Source organism: Argentina anserina, chromosome 3 (assembly GCF_933775445.1).
Source record: "Argentina anserina chromosome 3, drPotAnse1.1, whole genome shotgun sequence".
NCBI classification, from domain to species: Eukaryota; Viridiplantae; Streptophyta; class Magnoliopsida; order Rosales; family Rosaceae; genus Argentina; species Argentina anserina.
Window position 1 is genome coordinate 16,602,278 of NC_065874.1, and position 20,537 is coordinate 16,622,814.

General features: G+C 35.1%; 2 protein-coding genes across 2 annotated transcripts; one reads left to right on the forward strand and one right to left on the reverse strand.

Moving 5' to 3' along the window:
- Positions 1 to 333: 333 nt before the first annotated feature.
- On the forward strand, positions 334 to 1,599 carry LOC126787175 (uncharacterized). The gene is made up of 4 exons (XM_050513097.1): positions 334 to 538; positions 791 to 894; positions 1,048 to 1,372; positions 1,529 to 1,599. The coding sequence occupies exons 1-4, from the start codon at positions 334 to 336 to the stop codon at positions 1,597 to 1,599; spliced, it is 705 nt and encodes a 234-aa protein (XP_050369054.1).
- Positions 1,600 to 2,499: 900 nt separating this feature from the next.
- LOC126787921 (uncharacterized) lies at positions 2,500 to 6,318 on the reverse strand. The gene is made up of 8 exons (XM_050513842.1): positions 6,169 to 6,318; positions 6,000 to 6,094; positions 5,620 to 5,663; positions 5,438 to 5,526; positions 5,086 to 5,194; positions 4,114 to 4,127; positions 3,471 to 3,572; positions 2,500 to 2,996 (listed from the first exon to the last, which is right to left on the reverse strand). The coding sequence occupies exons 1-8, from the start codon at positions 6,244 to 6,246 to the stop codon at positions 2,880 to 2,882; spliced, it is 648 nt and encodes a 215-aa protein (XP_050369799.1). The 5' UTR covers positions 6,247 to 6,318; the 3' UTR covers positions 2,500 to 2,879.
- Positions 6,319 to 20,537: the final 14,219 nt, after the last annotated feature.

Here is a 20,537-nt window from a genome sequence, read left to right on the forward strand (position 1 = left end):
GAGTTGATAACTTAGTGTTTACAAAATGATAAACCTATAAACTGCCCATAGAGGAATGAATTTAAGCACATGTGAATCTAAAAGAAACTGCAGAAAGACATGCGTAATCTACTTTATCATACACCTGTTAAGCATGTTAAGAAGTATTGTAAAGGTTTGTAAAAATAATTTGTGATGGTTTGTTTGGAACTATATGAGAATTCTGAAAGATGGTTTGTGGTTTACAAGATAAATTAAATGCTAGTATTATAATATCATTACGGTAGCAGTACTAAAATTTCATTTTAAATGTCAAAATGAGATGAATTTTACAATGCTTCAGTTTCCCAGGAAATGATAGATGAGTTGGGGATATATTTTCTGCTATATGACCGAGCTGGGTATGGAGAGAGTGATCCAAATCCAAATCGTTCAGTGAAGAGTGAAGCCCACATTGAAGAACTAGCCGACCAATTACAGCTTGGATCAAAATTTTATGTGATTGGAGTGTCAATGGGGTCATATTCTACCTGGAGTTGCCTCAAATACATACCACCAGGTAAGACCCTCACTTGTGGTTTCTAAATATATTCATGGCCTTCTACTGTTCGTTTTAAAAGTGTCCTTACTCTTTTCTGAAACTCAATTGTGTAGGTTAGCTGGTGTGGCTTTTGTTGTCCCAGTTGTGAATTATCGGTGGTCTTCATTTCCAGACAATATGATAAAGGATGATTACAGAAGAAAACTAGTCCAATCAGCCCTCTGGTTTGCAGACTATGCCCCTGGGCTGTTGCAATGGTGGGTTACTCAGAAATGGCTCCCTTCAACTTCTGTCATGGAAAAAATCCGGTATTCTTCAACACTAGAGACATTGATGCCCTCAAAACAGCCCCAGGCTTCCCAATGCACACTAAGGTAACCATATCGTGATCTTCCATATCCAGTTGTTGCATAGAAATAGAGACACCTAGTTGTATATTGTGATCCACAATGTATGATAGTAAAGGTGGCTTTTATGAACTAATATTCATCAATTTTCTGAAACTATGTTCTTGGTTACTAATGCAGGACAAATTACGGCAAAAAGGGGTTTTCGATACCCTGCATAATGACTTTAAAGCAGCTTTCAGTCATTGGGATTTTGATCCAATGGATCTAAGTAATCCATTCTCCCAAAATCAGAGTGCCGTTCACATTTGGCAAGGTTATGAAGATAAGGTTGTGCCATTTCAATTGCAAAGATACATTTCATTGAAACTACCCTGGATTCAGTATCATGAAGTTCCTGATGGTGGGCATTTGATCATCCATTATGCTGGTTTATGTGAAACCATCCTCAGGGCACTTTTGCTCGGTGAAGAATTACTTCGGTACAAACCTATTACAGCCTATCGTAAGTGTGTTCAATACTCAACATGTTCGTTGTGTAGATGATTGGTTCATTCAAAGAATTACAGCTTGTACATTGGGTTTGTTATTAGAAAGTTTGAAGACACAATACACAGTTTATTCTTTATAGGCTCTATATTGAGCATCAACACTTCAACAGACTTCCCTAAAGCAGAGAAGCTTGCGTCTATACATTCTTCTTATATGCTATTTCATTGCAATGCGGAATAATCTTGTGACTGCAGACTGGGATTTGTAGTACATGAAATAAGCAGTGCGACCAAAATTAATATCAACTATCAAGAGCTAAGATATTTTTTTAATTCAATTTATATTCAATTTTTAGAAGCTGCAACTAGTTAATGAATGAAATGGTCACGTTTGGTTCTTAATTCTTAGAGACTGAATTGAAGTAGAGTTCATGCATTCTAGGATAAGCCATTTGTTTCCACAAACTGTCTTTCTTCTTCTGTATAGTAGGCTAGTAGCTATGATGCAATAAACAATATTGTTAAATTTCAGCCACCTAATCTGGAAAAGCAGTGTCAGGCATTTGATACAAGTATGCTTATTCATAGTTACGCTGAAACAGCAACAGGCCAGCGTTTGCTCATGTACAAGGAAAAAGAAAACCGATCACAAAATATCAACTGCCTGCACATATTCACTACCGGAGTGTTCATTACTTGTTTATAACTGTATATACTTCCTATGGTCCAAGAACTTGACCAAAACGTCTCTAGCTAGGTATCTGCTACACTTCGTTTTAACAGTTTGCCCGGTCAGGAAGAGAATGTATGTAAGAGATGGAGAATGTAAAGGACAGGTACTAATTGGCTTTGACAGGATACACTACAAACTATCTGCATGCTTGGAAGTTCACACTTCTATCATCACTGTGCTCTTCCGATACCACCCATGCCCACAAATTCCTAGACTGTTGGATGAAAGAAGTTGGAGGCAGTGTGTGAGGGTCTTTCCCAAGCAACTGGTTTCAAATTGAGGGCACCTGGCCTAATATTATAATTATCGCAATTGAAGACCTCAACTAAGATATGTCCCATACTTTCTGATACTGTCATGGAAACAATATGTTTATCTTCGATTCTGAGCCGGCGGCCAATCTGACCATCCAGGATGCTTAGATGTGGCAAGATACATTTCTCTATCGAAGAACCGTGAAGAATTCTGAAGGTCCCTGAGCTCCAACTTTTTAAAGGCAGTCGGAAACTCGGAATGCATATCTGATATCTATCAATACCAGGTATTTTCTACACTTCCACGCCTACACTTAATAAACAATAACAAAAACGTAACAGTCCTCTAGACTAGAGTAAGGTTTGACCCCAATGTACGTACCCATTCCCAGCAATCCAAGCCTTACAAGGTTATGTAATAATTTACTGTGAGAAACGAACTTTGCTACTTTGATCTGGGTTGACTAAAACGGGTGAAGCTTCTGCCTTCCTGCGGTTCTGTGTTACATATAAATCGAAATAGACACGTTTCTTTCAATTTAGAAGATGAACTACAGCATCAAAGCAGAATTCTTCACCGGGTTCAAAAGAGGCTTCAAGATCTTCAAAGCTTTGCTCCACTCTCAGATCCTTGCTGACTTTTAAGGATTCCTGCAGCAATGAAAACGTGGGAAAGAACAAAGAGAGTCAGGACGTATCCAGGTTCGTTTGATTTTGGAAAGTAAATAGTCAGAAATGAAGCCAATTCATATTCCACAAATTAGTCTTATCAGTAAAAGGGACAAGTGTCAAGAAAAACTTCCAATTTATAGAGATTGAATAGAGGCAATTCTGTATCTTTCATATTCATTTGTGTTCAGGTCATAACTTCATCCAATTTTTTAAGAGGATGTATGTTGTCTAACTTTCAATCCTTTGCAGGTCCATCATCCAACCATTTCATTAAATGAAACATAAAATTCCATAAAACTCAAAATGCCAGTTAAAGTAGTCTTGCTACCGCAGTAGATTATAATCATGATTAACAGTTTATTAGTGGATTTTTAAATGAAAGATATCAGGTGTCAAAATTTTACTTATTCGGAACGTGTACAAGGAAAAGAGATAACGATCAGAAACAACTACCTTCTCTACATAAGCAGCTACAGTAGAGTTGATCACTTTTTTGATTACTTGCTTATATACTTTCGACGGTCCAAGGACCTCGAGCAAAACATCTCTAGGTATCTACAAGACAAGACAAAACAAACGGGCATTAGAAATGCAATTGCAATCTCGATTGGCATAATATACGACTCAGCATGGGTGTGTGTGCCATGTAAAATGTAGATTTTTATAACTCAGCGCAAGGCGAGAAAACCCTTCAGTTTACAGTTGAAGAGTTAAATCTTTTAAATACAAAAGAGTGTGGCTAAGATGAAGCTTTGTCAAACACAAGTTGCTAATTGGCACTGACATTAAAAACAGAACAAGTCTTTGCATGTGTATGCACCAAGCAAGACAAGTGTCATAACTCCACCCAGCAAGCAAGAGCGCTAAACAAGAACCCTGAGAACTTATGTTCATGATAAGATAAACAGATTGAAATATAAATATAACTTTATATCCAAGGAAGAGGTTGTGCTCAGCTCTTTAAGCTAGGAGGTAAAAGAATCATGTGAGACCAGTGACAGTTGCAATTAACAAAAAACGTCAATGCCAGTTTATTTAAAATCTTTAATTATACTAAAAACAATTTTCATTTAGATATCTGGGGTCGATAACTTACATTTGGTGTTTTCCCTGGATGTCCACAATTAGTTTGTCAGCAACAGGGGAAGAGATAAAGAAAAAGAATAATTAGAGTTGTCTGAAAATAGGAAGATGCTGTACAAGAAAATCATACAAGCAAAAGATACACAACAGCCTTCTTCAAATGTCTCAACAATTTGGTCGATTGTCAAAATTAGCTACGCTAAAGCATAAAAAAGGAAGAGCCAAAGAGCTTTCCTCCAACTCTACCGTCTTGCACTGATTGAGCTCACACATGGTTTTACAAAGGTGAACATTTTAGAAGAATTGTTATCTTTCGGTCAATAGAGTCATGCTCTTGTCTGGAATACCCTGGCTCACATTGCATTCCCCTAAACACCCCTTTCAAAACTTGCAACACAAGAAAACCCTCATGTCTTACTTGTTCTAGATATGTTGTTTTCTATAATAAATAAATATACATATACATATCACATTTTTCTAATATAAACTACATGAATTTCTTACTGATAAAAAATGCATGCATAGTGCAAGAAGCATAAACTTTAGTATGTTTCTATTACTTGAGTGAAGAAATGAATGGAATGAGTTATCTGATGGTTGGAGTCGCTATAAATATTTTGATCCATATATTCTCATTCATATCTGGAAGACCAACTAAATGACTACCAACTGAGACAAATCTGAAGCAACCAACCTGCATTAAGAGAAGAAAACAGATCCAATATCCTTATGAATATGGAAAGTAATGCAAGCATGCATTCATATGTTTTTAGACTACACCTTTGAAGTGGGTGTATTCTAGCGGTTCTTTAACTTATCAAGCCATATCGTCAAAATAAGGCAATTAACACATAGATCTGATTATAATACGATACAGCAGGTCAATTACAAATGAAAACTGGTGAAGAATGAAGATGACAATAAGCGTTGACAGTCTGAAAAGGATGGTTTCATTTTCAATTATTCATAAAATTTTAGATCCTACCTCCTTTCACTCTTCGAAATCCAGGTATTGGCTGGGCTGCAGCAACCATTTTGTCAAAAACAGCATCAAATATTACTTGAGTTTTGGCCCCAGATACCTCTACGCTTATCTGATTGCAAATGTGTGATTGTCATGTAGTTTAAAACACTAATTATCACAAAGTTATGACCATCTGGATCAAAATTCTGTATATCAAAGCTAAAACAAACAGAGCAGTCGTCTTGGCTAAATTATGGGATCATCACAATTCACATATTATCGTAGCACTTATCAGTTACTCAATGCCACGTAGAAGAGTAACCTCCCATTATCAGAAATAGAAGCTTCCATATACGACTAAAACCGGCCATACCTTTAATTCTCCATCATCAGAACCTGAAGTAGTAGCATCAACAGACACATCCTCAGATTGAGTGGAGGATACTTCAACGTCTTCTGTGCCTAAAATGAAACAACATTGCAGCTTGCATCACATAGAAATCTAAAACCACAAATTATGTAAGAACTAGGCAGAAAAAACTAAACCAACTATACCGGACAATACGGAACAGATAGCAGGAAGATACTTGAGGCTTGTCCTGTAAAATAACATCAAAAAAGTTCAGGAAAAACAAATATTGCAAGATAAAATAGCGTTACTTAGTAACCAAAATCATATAATTGAATTGAAAAATCAAAAGCATCGAGACAATAACATCTAACCCAAGTAGTTCACTCTCAACAACCAACGTGAAAGATTAAAAGATTTAAATCCACACAAAAACCCAATGCTTTTATCTAATTCATGTACAACGTTAAACAACCTCAACTGACTGAAAGAACGTAACTTATCCCAACTTATTATTACAGTCAAAATGTTGCAATCCAAACACAATGCAGCAAGCCAAGAATTGTAGACAATGAAGGGAGCTTACCCACTACACAGGACATGGGGTTTGGTAGAGAACCAAACTATTGTCGGTTTTTGTAAAACTGGAACATAACTGCAGTAGCTTCTAACAGAGAAGTGCTGCAGAGCGATGAGGATGACATCAGATAAGAATTTGGGCTTTAATGGGTTGAATTGGGAGTGTGAGGATTAACCTTGTGGGATTGAAGTGAGGGTAACTGTGAGGATACTGTCGTCGTCGTCGTCGTCGTCGTCGTCGTCAGTGTGGCCATGGTGGAGGGCAGTAATTGAAATAGAAACCAAACCAGCGAGTGTGCAAGTTTTAGAGAATACGAGATAATCTTATCCGTCCAAATTCGCAGTCCCTCGTTGAAATCTATTCCGGCGGCAACAAATAAAACAAGAAGTTAGCATTTCTTTCTCTCTCTTTTATCGGCAAGGGAAATTACAAAATCCTCGAATCGCCCTTCTAAACTTCAATACCTCACAATTTTACGTATGGAAACTAGGCCTCAAACCTATGCCCTTCTAAACTTCATGCCTTTTTTATTTTTTCTTTTGATTTTTCTTGGTGTTAAATTTAATTCATCATATATGTTATCTAATATATATAATTGTAATCAACACAAATTATCGAATTAATTGTAAACAAGAGGAGAATTAATGACAATTGCTTAACATCAAGTTGGAAATAAATAATTTGAAACTATTTTTGCATCAAAGTATGGATATGATAGTAGAAGTCTTTTTTGTCTTAGCATTATAGAAATTAATTAAAATATGTTTGTAGAGCATCATAATATAAAAGAAGTTTATAACTGGATTTGAGTACTGGCACTCACATGTCATTTTAGGCATTATCCAATTGATTATAAGATGTTTACAATTAATTTGATAATTTGTGTTGATTACAATTATATATATTTGATAGCACATATGATGAATGAAATTTAAAAATAAGAAAAACAAAAAGAAAGACCAAAAGAGAAAATAAAAAAGGCATAAGAAAAAAAAATATGATTTGAATTTGGGGTATTCTAGACATTTTAACGGCTTAACGGAATTTTTTAACGGTCAACTAACGGAATGGACAAAACTGTTAAAAATAAAAGTTAAAGGATATACAAATTAAATTTGAAAGTAGAAGGACAAAACTGTTTTTACACCTAAAATATAAAGTGTCACAAGTATTTAACCTTTTTTTTAAGGAGGAATACACGTGAGTGACGTAATTTATCAACATGGGTAATTATATCGTTTTCAACAAAATCATAAAGACGTCAAACCCATTACTTCTCATTTGCCCATTATGTTGTTGTTTTTCTCTCCTTTATCTATAGCAAAGTATCAAAGAATCTTGTATCTAAAAAAAAAATTCAAAGAATCTTGGTGTCAAATTCCTCATTATCTGTCACTTTATTCTCTTCAATTGTTATGCTTAAGAGCATCTCCAACAGCTTCTTCATATTTTCTCTAAAATAGAGAATCAAATTTCAAAACTCTAAAATTTTATCCTCCAAATTCAACAGATTCTTTATTTTTGCAGATTTTGGCATTTATTACAACTATAAAACTATTCTATTTTCTTATTTATTATAACTATTAAGTATTTTATATTTATATATTGTTGAATTATTCAGATTTTTAATTGGTTGTAATTTAAGTTTGAGTTGTTGGAAAAAGTACAAACATTTAATCTTTGGTTATGCAATTTTTTGTCAAATCCTGCAAATATAGAGAATTATATCTTCACTTTCATTTCTTTATCTATTTGGAGAATGAGATGAAGAAAATATTTAAGTGAAATTTGGCAATTTTTCTTTGAAATCTCACTTTTCTCCCAAATGCATAATCTGTTGGAAATGCTATAAGATATCACTTCTGAGAATTTTGTCATAAGAGGGCAACTGCTTTAGCACATCAGATTCACTGTCAACCATAGGTACCTAACAAATAGATCATGTAACACCTGATGACCAACTTGACCCTTCAACATTAAAAGAGGTGAACCCACGTGAGGAGAGAACCACAAGGTGAACCCACATGACATGTAAAAATATTTTTTGAAATTTCAAAATCATTTAAATTAATCAACAAAAAATGACATGGACAAAAAAGCAGCCTAAATTGCGCCACATGTCCCTTTATTTGATTTTTACTTAATTTTAAAGGATTTAACATATTTTAAAAATCGTAAAAAATAGTTCCAACACTCTAAAAATTGCCACGTAACGAGGATGCTTAGCTCTATCTACCCATGTAAAAGTTTTAAAATAATTTTGATTGCGCGATACGACTGTCATTAGGGAGGTAGTGTGTTAATTATGCTTGACCGCATAGATCGAGACCTAAACGATTACGAAATTTGGTGAATTTCGTACCGTATCAATATCTTAGTAATTTGATCACATCCAACGGTCAGAGTTTTATTTTGTGAAATTTAGTAACGTAATCACAACGTGTAATGACCCGATTTTTCGGAGTCAAATAAATTGATTTTTTAGAAATTATTAGAGTTTGTAAAATTTATTAAAATGCGTTTGTTTCACTTAACGACGTTGTAAATCAAAAACGAAAACGTTATCGGAAAATTTAACTAGAAAAACGTTACGTTTCCGCGACGCGAGAATCGAATTTTACTCCGTCGCTCGTTTGCGAAAACTTCATTCACGAAAGTTGTAGACTTTGTCGATACGAGTTTGTGGACACGTCACGCGTTATAATCGGACGTCGTCTAAAAAGAAAAAATTTGGCATTAGGGTTTCCAATTTCGGAAACCCTCTTTTCTCTCTCTCTCTCTCTCTCTCTCTCTCTCTACATCGCCTCAGGCGATCTCCCGACCCAGGCCGCCGTGCCCTTCACCGCCTGTCCCAAGAGCATCGCACGGCCCACCACAGCAACCCTCGAGCTCGCCGCACCTTGCCTCGCCGCCGTGAAGCTGCGCGACGTCTCCAAGCTTCTGCATTATTCCTCCGCCATCTCAGCGAGTCGTCGGCGAGACCAGAGCACGGAGACCAACTCACCATCACCGGTCCTTACCCCCCGGATCACTTGTTGATGGATTTTGAGTTGTTTTGGTGGGAGATCGGAGGAGGAGGAGGAGGGGAGAATACCGCCGCCTTAGGCGGCGCGTGTGGGTGCGTGAGGTGGTTTGGAGGCGGCCTTAGGCCGCGTAGGAGAAGAGGAGAAAGAAAGGAGATGTTTTAGGGCGGCGGTGGCGTGCTACGCACAGGTTTTAGAGTTGGCGCGTGGGCCCCACGCGCTGCCACAGTGAGTGGCGCGTGAGCGCTACGCGTGGTCGTCAGAGGTGGCGCGTGTACCCCATGCGCCGCCACGTGCGGCGGCACGTGAATAGTAACTTTGAAACAGTAATCTTGTAACATTTATTTTTACGTACGGTAAATGTAAAAAGTGATTTACGTATAATAAATGTGAAATTATTTTACATACGGTAAATGTAAATGTAAATTACGTACCTTAATTGTAAAAGTTGAAGTTGTGTTATTCTATCTTGTGGTGAGGATTTGAGAGGATTTTTACATTTCCATTTGATATAATATTGAATTATAAATTTGGTTTGTAATAATCAATTTGACTGAGTTGTATTGTGAACTCAGTAATGATCCGTTGTGACATTAAAATGATTTCGATTTATTGAGATTGTTTTAGAGTTTTTCCTGACTTCGAAATTTTAATTTCACACTCGAAATTTTGGGGTCGTGACACAACGTGCCTACTAATGTTGCATAACATTCATATTAGGTTGTATATAAATGTGTTTGTTTATAAACTAACTATACTGAGAAAATAAATTTTTTTAAAAACGATTGTAGGATACCGTCTCTACAATGTGCTATGGTTGTGAATTTAGGTAACGTTTGGGTCTCGATCCACACGGTTAGCTCTTTGTACCCCATACTCTCCTATTGATTTTTTGTCAATTTTGAAGGATCTAACATCTTCTAAAAATCATAAAAAATATTTTGACGCTCTAAGAATTCTCCAAAAAATATCACGCAATTAGGATAATTAGCTCTATCTATATATGTAAAAAATTTAAAATAATTTTAAATGCGCGACATGACTGCCCTTAGGGATGTAGTGCTTAAATCAGTGTTGACCGCGTAAATTGAGACTTAAACGATTACGAAATTTGGTGAATTTTGTACCATATCAATATCCCAGATTCCTGATTACATCCAACGGTCGAAGTTTTATTTTATAATTTCTACTAATGGTATATAACATTCATATTAGTTACAAGTGAATGCGTCCATTTATAAACTAACTGTATTGAGGAAATGAAATTTGGAAAAATCGACTGTAAGATATCGTCGTTATAGTGTACTATGGCCGTGATAGAAAATCCACTAATTGTATGTAACGTTTGGTTCTCGATCCACACGTTTAGCTCTTTGTACCCAATACCCTCCTAAGGAGAGCTATGTTATATGAACATAATTATCCAAAATTCTTTACAAAAGTTGATAGAGGGCGGTAAAAGCAATGAGTTGGATTTTTTGCGGAATGTTTTGAGCAATAATGGTATTTTTAAATGTTTTTAGAAGTTGTAAAATCATGAAAATAATAAAAACAACATGACATGGACAAATAAGCGGCTAGAATTGCACCGCATGTCCCTTTTTTTTTACTTTTTTTTATTGTGAAGGATCTAACAACTTTTAAAAATCACAAACAATAGTTCTGACCGTCTAAAAATTCATCAAATTACCACTCAATCAGGATACTTAACACTATCTACCCAAGTAAAAGTTTTAAAATAATTTTGATTGCGCGATACAACTGCTCTTAGGGAGATAGTGTGTTAATTAGGTTTGACCACATAGATCGAGACCCAAACGATTACGAAATTTGGTGAATTTTGTACTGTTTCATTATCTTAGTAATTTGATCACATCCAACGGTGAGAGTTTTATTTTGTGAAATGTAGTAATGTAAATCATAACGTGCATACTAATGTTGCATAACATTCATATTAGGTTATATGTAAATACGTCCGTTTATAAACTAACTGTATTGAGGAAATGAAATTTGGGAAAATCGACTGTAAGATATCATCTCTAGTGTACTATGGCCGTGAAAGAAAATCCACTAATTTTAGGTAATATTTGGTTCTCGATCCACACGTTTAGTTCTTTGTACCCAATGCGTCTGTTTATGAACTAACTATACTGAGAAATAAAACTTTGAACAATCGACCATATGATATCGTCGCTAAAGCACTATGGCCGTTGTAGAAAATTCACTGATTTTTGGTAACATTTGGTTCTCGATCCACATGTTTAGCTCTTTATACCCCATATGCTCCTAAGGAGAGCTATGTTAAACAAACATAATTATCCAAAATATTTTGCATGAGTTGATAGAGCGCGATACTAGCAACACGTATGTATTTTTGCGGAATTTTTTGAATACCTAAAGTATTAATTATATATTTTTAGATATCTTAATATTAAAAATTATGTTACAAATTATTGTTCATGTGGTCCAACTCTAACAGTTTATTTATCAATTTTCATCAAATATATATGACGTCAAAATAATAAAATATTTTCTTTAAGGAGTGTAAAAAATAATGGAATAGTTTTAAAGATGCAAAATAGAAAAATTTAACCCTCATCTACTTACCCATAGTAGTAAAAAAATAATTTAACATTCGAGGTAGATTTTAAATAACCCAAGTGAATGATACTGGTAACCTGACATCTGCTATGCCCTTTTTCATGTGACATTTTTGTTTTAAAAATGAGAGGAGATGAAATGCCTCAAGACCACAAAATGTAATAAATGGTCCCCAATTAATGATGATGTGTCAGAGTATTGATACTCAAAGCACTAAAGAATTTTCGGTCATAAGAGTATAATTGTTGGTTCTTGCACATTTGCATATGCACATCTACATTATGCAAGATATGCAGGTTTATCTTGTAATCAAAAACCTAAGTTGTTTTTGTTATAGGTGTGGTACAAAAAGTAGGTTTCTTTTTACTATGGAATATGGAATGAGATGTATTTAATTTAGCAAGTTTTAAAAAAAATTTAGCTTGTTTGGAGGTGTTAAAGTGAAAATGGAATTGATATACTCGTATTATTATGAACCCCTTTATATAGAGGAAATATTACGTGGAAAAATATCAATCAGTTTAATGACAATGAAGAATTGTCCGTTACATAATTCATATCCGTAATTAACTACATATTAATACTGATTGCTCAATTGTCTCCGTCAGTTACTTTGACGAAGGCACACTAATAAGGAAATAATGTTTTTCCTTTAACAGGAGGCAATTTCTTGTTTACTACGCCATAGTTTTAGTTTGCTACTAGCCTGATTTTAGATGGACCTCATTTTTTGGCCCCGAATGACTCACTGAAACACAATTGATGGAAAATGAAGGAACAAACTTATCCCTCAAAAGGAAATCTTCAAAAATAGCACTTAAAAACTCCATGCTTAATAAATCTCCAATTTACTTTAATAAATAGCCAAAATAATATTTGTACAAAATAATATTTGAACGCAGATTCTTTTTGCATTTCCGAAAATTCGTTTTGCCTTGCAAGATTGAAATCAATAACTCATATATGTTATGATCTTCCATCTTATTCATTGCTGATTGCAAATCCTCATTGTATAAATAGCCACCATCATTTCTTTGTAGATCATCCATTCGAAACACAATCTGCTCTCTCACTCTCAAAGTTCTTAGCTGTTCTCTGGTGATAGAAAGAGGTACCTTTCGAGTTCGTTGAGGATTCTAGTTAGTAGTGCAACTTCCTAGAATCGTTTAGTCGTTATATCCTGGGAGACAAGTGCCAAGCATCCTTACACCGGTAGAGGAGGCGTAAATGTCTTAAGGACAGTGTGGTATCACACACGTCTCGACTAGTTCTTCCATCACCAATCGTTCGGTATTTTGGTTGAATTTCTTTTCGTGTTCTTCGTTATTAGAGTTACATATTTAATTTCTATTTTATAATTATTTATAATTTAATTTATTAAATTATATACGTAATATATCACTGTTCCTCTAACACTCATCGTTCTGAAGCATCAGCGTGAGAGACGATGGTGGTCTTTTCATCCATCTTTGCAGACCCACCGTCGAATTCGCCAGCGACGTGATAGGAGCACTTTGTGCTACGTTCTTAATATGTTTTTACCTCCATTTGTACTTTGCTTAGCCCTTATTGTTGTAATATCGAGTCATTGAGTCACAATAGGAGTCTTGGACGGTATTGGATGTGTCTTTGTGCTTAAACGAGTTAAAAATGAAGAATTAGTCTAGAGTCCTAGTTTGAGTAGGAATCCTTATAGGACTAGGAAACCTAGTTGAACTAGGAGTCTTCATCTTTCTACGTTTTGGTCGCATTGGCGATATCTTGAGAGTCATGTTTGCATTAGGAATCCTTGTTAGAGTAGGAAACGTACCATTTTGGAAAGTCCTACTTAAACTCAAACTCTTATTACAAAACTTTCCTAAATGAACTTTCTTGTTCTAGTAACTTACTTATTCTAGTAAGTTTCCTTTTTGCAAATTAGAAACTTTCCTAATCTAGTTGAGCTCATCTATTACATGTGTCTTTTTAAGACAACTATTGTCTAGATTAAGACATGATTTTCGAATAGATTATCTCTTACTTATGTTTTCTTTTCTTATTTTCAGATTTAAGAGATAATTGGAAGGGAAAAGGAATCCATGCCGTGCAAGAGGAGAATGGATGAGATAATGCACGAATTAGAGAAGAAAAAGGAGTTCAGCCCATGTCGTGTAACCCTAGAAGAAATATGAGATAAGAGCTTGTTCTACAAGGAAGACAAGGAGAGCCATTCGATCCAATTAAAGAGAAAAGATCACAGCCGTGTAATCTCCTTGATCCAGCCCATAAAAAAACCCTAACAGCCTCTCCTCTACTCTTTCCTCTATAAAAGGCACAACCTCCCTCACAATTCATCATCTCCATTCTCTCACAAACAAAGCCGAATTGCTGCCCAAAAACATCCAGAAAATTCAAGCTAAAAACCTTCATCCATCATCACCAAGCCGTGCTCATCTTCCTCCTCTTCCAATTCGAATTCATCCTTGCTTCATCGTTCAAGGTTTCTAATCTGTGATTCATCCATGGCTTGTAAATTTTCTTTTGGTTTTCTGCAAATTTCGAATTCATTGTATGATTACTTGGATGTTATTTTCGGTTTTATATATGAAGAGCATAAATTCAGACTTATTTGGTTTTATGTTTTGATTGTATGAACTCATGAAATATGTGTGTATGCCGTGTGTAGCATCTATGGGCAGTAGGATTTTCGATTTTTATTTAGGTTTTATTTCAATTAATTATTTGAATTCGTACATCTAAATCAATGCTTGAGGAAGCCAAGGCCATGGTTCTCCTAAGGTTGCGATTTAATTCACCAAAGTGTTCTTTGATTGAATATGCGCTTCGTGTTTCAATTATTGATACTTGTTTAGGGTTGTGATAATTCTAGGAATTTGCATGCTTAATCAAGATGAGTGATGCCATGCTTGCTTACATGTCTCCAATTCAACTCAATGTGCTTATATGCTACTTTGTGTTTAAGTAGTACGCTTCGTTATGTTGAACTCTCTTTAGCATATGTTTATGATTGAACGCTTCGTTGATTCTAAATAACTAAGAAGTCTTAACGATTAGATAAACCGCTTTGGACTCTAATTAGAATTGGAATTGAAATGGACTTAGAAAGAATCGAAATAATTCGCTGCCTATATGTTGTTCTATGCGTGTCATACATGTCTCTTGAGTATAATTCGTGTTTTAGTTATGTGATGAGTGGTTGATCAATTGTATATAAGTAATTTAGGATTTATTTTAAGTTGTAGTTTTAGAATCCAAATCAAATCCCCCAATAACATGATAAGTGTTGAGGCCCTTTTGATTCCCCGGACTGAACGATCCATGCTTATTCTATACTAACGATGATGTTTTTCAGGGTATTTTATAGACGTTCTAACAAAACGCTCTATCATTTTGGCGCCGTTGCCGGGGAATTGATTAATTCTCAATGCTTGGAAGTGTTAATTTTGTGTTATATTGTGAATTGTATAATTGTATTTTAGTTAATATGCTTCTGTAAACAGTAATCGTAAATAGTGCTTCTGTTAACAGTAACTCCAAAAGGAGTAAAAAAAAAACTTAAATTTTAATTGTGATAGAGTATGTGTTGTTATTTGTTATATTGTTGTAGTAGTATGCATATAGGATACTTGTTACACTTAGTTATATTTTTAAGGAAGCTAAATGTTTATTTATGTTTAGTTTATTGTAAGTTATAAGGTGAACGGAATATGTAAAGTCCATTTTGTTAATATTAGCCTTAACCCTCCATTTGTACCTTGCAAATGTCACTTGGGGTTGAGGGCGGCTTTTATTAACACTTTGCGAGCAGTCTAACACACAAAGTTATTCCGAGCTGAGTAAGGGGCTTGCTATTTTCATTACCCTCGTTCAAGGTTTACAAAATTGGATCTGAGAGGCCCATAGACTGACATACATCTCGGTGATGGAGTCGATTGGGAAAACATCCTTTCGAGGTTGTGGCCCCCGTGGTGTCCAACAAATGAGTCCTGCCTTGTGACTATCTCTGATTCTAGACGACGTACTTAGGCCGCACGTCCACCTCGATTTATAACCTAGAAAATAACTTTGTATAAATAGATGTATATAGTGTTAAAAGAAAATGATATTCTAATTTTTAAGGCATATCGGTTAAAGCAAGACCCTACCTGAGATTATTTCAATCCATTGCACAGTTAGTTCCTCTGCTCCACGTACCTTAAATATTAGGATGTTGTTAATAAAAAGAATTATATTTTAGGATATTCATACACATTTGTTGTAAAACAAAAATTGTCCTTAACGTTTATACTTGTATTTCATTTATACAATTACTAACATGTCTTTTATTTTATTTTTTATATACTTGATCACTAACATTTTTTTGTGTGTCTTTATATAGCCTAGTTGTTAATTGTGGATCTTAAGAAAGAGTTGAAGGATTCAATTGTTAACAATTGATTGAAGCTCTCAATGACTTGGGAAGGACGACAAGTGTTACAAGAAGCGGAGTTCTACCACACTCTAACTTTTGATTTATGATTTGCAATTAATTTAACTCATACTAACTTTAGCTTAATCATTAACACTTTACTAACTTATTCTTTGAGATCTCATCTCCACTTGTCTAATTATCTTTCTCTTGATGCGATGTAGTTTAAGAGTGGATGAACATACATCGAGTTTTGATAGTCATCATAAAGAGACACGAATTTGGAGGTGTACAACTTCAAGTGGCGTCACCTGGAACTTGAAAAGAAGTGAAGAGTCTAGTCCAAAGGACTATAAACATTAAGAGCTGCATGGGAGGCAACCCATTTCAACCGTACTTGTGGAGGAGTCGTCTACGGGAGTTTGCATTTTCTTATCCCTTCACTCTTATGGTTGACTCGTATATGTGTTGATGTGTGATCTTATTATATACTTATGAATTACATTCTAATTATTGAGCTTACATTGAGGATAATGTAATTTTCTAAGTGTGGGGTAGGGTTGCATGATCATTGTTTGCTGATTTTTGCTTTAATTACTTGATAAAAACGAAAAAAGAAAGAAAAAATTCGAAAAAAAATGTTTAAAAAATCGAAAAAAAAAGTGTTGTTTTGAGTCTTAGGATGTCCCTAAAGTCTAGGATGATTATGTCTCTAAATGCATAGATGATGATTTTGCATTTCATAAGAATTGAATTGTAAGTTTCATTGATAATGTGGATTTGGTATGAACATGTGAGATTTTGATTCAATGTAATATGGCATACATGTTTGGTTAGTTTAAGTCCATAAAAACCTGTGAGTTTTTGAGCCTATATATGCTTTCTTCTTGAGTGATAATTTGAAATTTCGTGGTTGTTTTGTGAACCTCATTATTCTTTGCATATTCAATGACTATGTGCCATAGCTTTTAATGGACTCTAGAATTTACTAGAACTCATCTTTTGTGATTGTTGAAACTTTTAAGTCATAAAATGCTCTGATTTTGAAAATGATTTATGGATCATTTCTAGGATTACCACCACTTTAGCCAAACATCCATGTATCCCTATATGTGCCCTGTTTGGGACCCCTTAATTGAACCTCATTTGAGCCTACATTGAGCCTTTCTTCATCACCTATGTTATCTCCATGCTTAGTATAGTTACCTCTACCTTATCCTATAGACTTGGCAGAACTTTTGTTGAGATGCTTATGTGATGATATATGAAATAAGTGTGGGGTGGAAGACATGAAAAAAAAAATGAACAAGCTTTTAAGCATGCCGAAAGAAAAAGAGATGAAAAAAAAAAGAAAAAAAAAGATAAATTTGGCAATACAAGAAAAAAGAAAGAAAAGATGTTGTCTTCCATTTGTGATTTGGAGTTGAGTTGTAATTGAAGGTCTAAAAATGTGTATTTGACCTTTGTCCATGTTCATTTTGTGGTAGAAATGATGATTAGGCCCAACTTGTTATATTTGGCCCTTGATGGTGTGTGGTGTCATAAGGATGGTGTTTACTCTGCTAAGTCTATAGGATTACCTTTGTGATTCCTTGATATTCCATGCCTTTCGCTAAGCCTAAACATTCACCCTTATCAAATGATCCTAATGATTCTTAAAATGAGAAAATCTTGGTTTGTGGAGATGATCACAAGAGTTGAGCATATGGTTTTAGTCCATTTGTGCACTTAGTTGTTAAATGAGGTTTTCTTTTTGTTATTCACAAAGCGCTTTCATTTGTTGAAATATGCAAGCTATTTGATGCTTTATTATCCTTTCTCTTGCATATACTTGTGTGCGAATCATAACCATAAATCTGAGTAAAAAGAAGAGAGTATGCCTTGTGAGGAGGATTAAATTGACTAAACATGTTATGTGCGTATTGTCTCATTTTTACTTATTCATACTATGAAGCATGTTTATAAAACTTGGAATTTATGTGCTTACATTCAAATGCTTAAACTTGAAAGCTATGTGTTTTGAGATTCTGAGGCAATCATTTAGGGGCAATAGTGTTTTGTGTAGTTTTTTTTTGTTTTGCTAAGGGACTAGCAAAAGCCAAGTGTGGGGTAGTTGATAGGAGCACTTTGTGCTACGTTCTTAATATGTTTTTACCTCCATTTGTATTTTGCTTAGCCCTTATTGTTGTAATATCGAGTCATTGAGTCACAATAGGAGTCTTGGACGGTATTGGATGTGTCTTTGTGCTTAAACGAGTTAAAAACGAAGAATTGGTCTAGAGTCCTAGTTTGAGTAGGAATCCTTATAGGACTAGGAAACCTAGTTGAACTAGGAGTCTTCATCTTTCTACGTTTTGGTCGCATTGGCGATATCTTGAGAGTCATGTTTGCATTAGGAATCATTGTTAGAGTAGAAAACGTACCATTTTGGAAAGTCCTACTTGAACTCAAACTCTTATTACAAAACTTTCCTAAATGAACTTTCTTATTCTAGTAACTTACTTATTCTAGTAAGTTTCCTTTTTTGCAAATTAGAAACTTTCCTAATCTAGTTGAACTCATCTATTACATGTGTCTTTTTAAGACAATTATTGTCTAGATTAAGACATGATTTTCGAATGGATTATCTCTTACTTATGTTTTCTTTTCTTATTTTCAGATTTAAGAGATAATTGGAAGGAAAAAGGAATTCATGCCATGCAAGAGGAGAATGGATGAGATAATGCACGAATTAGAGAAGAAAAAGGAGTTCAGCCCATGCCATGTAACCCTAGAAGAAATAGGAGATAAGAGCTTGTTCTACAAGGAAGACAAGGAGAGCCATTCGATCCAATTAAAGAGAAAAGATCACAGCCGTGTAATCTCCTTGACCCAGCCCATAAAAAAACCCTAGCAGCCTCTCCTCATTCCTCTATAAAAGGCACAACCTCCCTCACAATTCATCATCTCCATTCTCTCACAAACAAAGCCGAATTGCTGCCAAAAAACATCCAGAAAATTCAAGCCAAAAACCTTCATCCATCATCACCAAGCCGTGCTCATCTTCCTCCTCTTCCAATTCGAATTCATCATTGCTTCATCGTTCAAGGTTTCTAATGTGTGATTCATCCATGGCTTGTAAATTTTCTTTTAGTTTTCTGCAAATTTCGAATTCATTGTATGATTACTTGAATGTTTTTTTTCGGTTTTATATATGAAGAGCATAAATTCAGACTTATTTGGTTTTATGTTTTGATTGTATGAACTCATGAAATATGTGTGTGTGCCGTGTGTAGCATCTATGGGCAGTAGGATTTTCGATTTTTATTTAGGTTTTATTTCAATTAACTCCTTGAATTCGTACATCTAAATCAATGCTTGAGGAAGCCAAGGCCATGGTTCTCCTAAGGTTGCGATGTAATTCACCAAAGTGTTCTTTGATTGAATATGCGCTTCGTGTTTCAATTATTGATACTTTTTTAGGGTTGTGATAGTTCTAGGAATTTGCATGTTTAATCAAGATGAGTGACGCCATGCTTGCTTACATGTCTTCAATTCGACTTAATGTGCTTATATGCTACTTTGTGTTTAACTAGTACGCTTCATTATGTTGAACTCTCTTTAGCATATGTTTAGGATTGAACGCTTCGTTGATTCTAAATAACTAAGAAGTCTTAACGATTAGATGAACCGCTTCGGACTCTAATTAGAATTGAAATTGAAATGGACTTAGAAAGAATCGAAATAATTCGCTGCCTATATGTTGTTCTATGCGTGTCATACATGTCTCTTGAGTAGAATTCGTGTTTTGGTTATGTGATGAGTGGTTGATCAATTGTATATAAGTAATTTAGGATTTATTTTAAGTTATAGTTTTAGAATCCAAATCAAATCCCCCAATAACATGATAAGTGTTGAGGCCCTTTTGATTTCTCGGACTGAACGATCCTTACTTATTCTATACTATATTAACGATGATGTTTTTCAAAATATTTTATAAACGTTCTAACAAAACGCTCTATCACGACGCATCAGCATGTGCTACTTTGTTCGCGACTAAAGTAAGCTCTTCCTCCAAATCTCAGTGATCAATGGATTATGTCAATTCGCTGCTTCTTAATACACTGAACAACCGCTTGTGAATCCATCTTCATATTAATACACTTGATATTATGCTCCCAGTGCGACTGAAGATCCAATCCCAGGAGAGCCGCAGAGGCTTCAGCAAGATCAACAGAGGGGCAGCTCGTACCTTTGGAAGCAGCAATAATCAAATTGGATTTATTATCACGGGAGACCTCCCCCGTTAGGAGCATTCCAGGAGGCATCAACATTGGCTTTAATGAAAGTAACAAGAGGAGGAGACCAATTTTGTTGGGGCTCGACATTTGGCTGAATCTCGGTGATAATAGGAGCACATCTAGCAGCCCAGAAGCCATAAACAAGATTCAAATCAAATCTCAAGGTATCCAGCGGGGAGATAGTTCGGCCTTGATAGACCCAGTTGCATCCCAAGGAGTCACTTCAGTACTA

Excerpts from the sequence above, each read along its gene's own strand:
- LOC126787175 (XM_050513097.1), top strand. The coding sequence starts at position 334 with ATGATAGATGAGTTGGGGATATATTTTCTGCTATATGACCGAGCTGGG. Across the intron at positions 895-1,047 it reads GCTTCCCAATGCACACTAAG|GACAAATTACGGCAAAAAGG; the intron begins GTAACCATATCG and ends TTACTAATGCAG. Across the intron at positions 1,373-1,528 it reads CAAACCTATTACAGCCTATC|ACTTCCCTAAAGCAGAGAAG; the intron begins GTAAGTGTGTTC and ends ACACTTCAACAG.
- LOC126787921 (XM_050513842.1), bottom strand. The coding sequence starts at position 6,246 with ATGGCCACACTGACGACGACGACGACGACGACGACGACGACAGTATCC. Across the intron at positions 5,527-5,619 it reads TATCTGTTCCGTATTGTCCG|GCACAGAAGACGTTGAAGTA; the intron begins GTATAGTTGGTT and ends GTTTCATTTTAG. Across the intron at positions 5,195-5,437 it reads CTGATGATGGAGAATTAAAG|ATAAGCGTAGAGGTATCTGG; the intron begins GTATGGCCGGTT and ends ATTTGCAATCAG.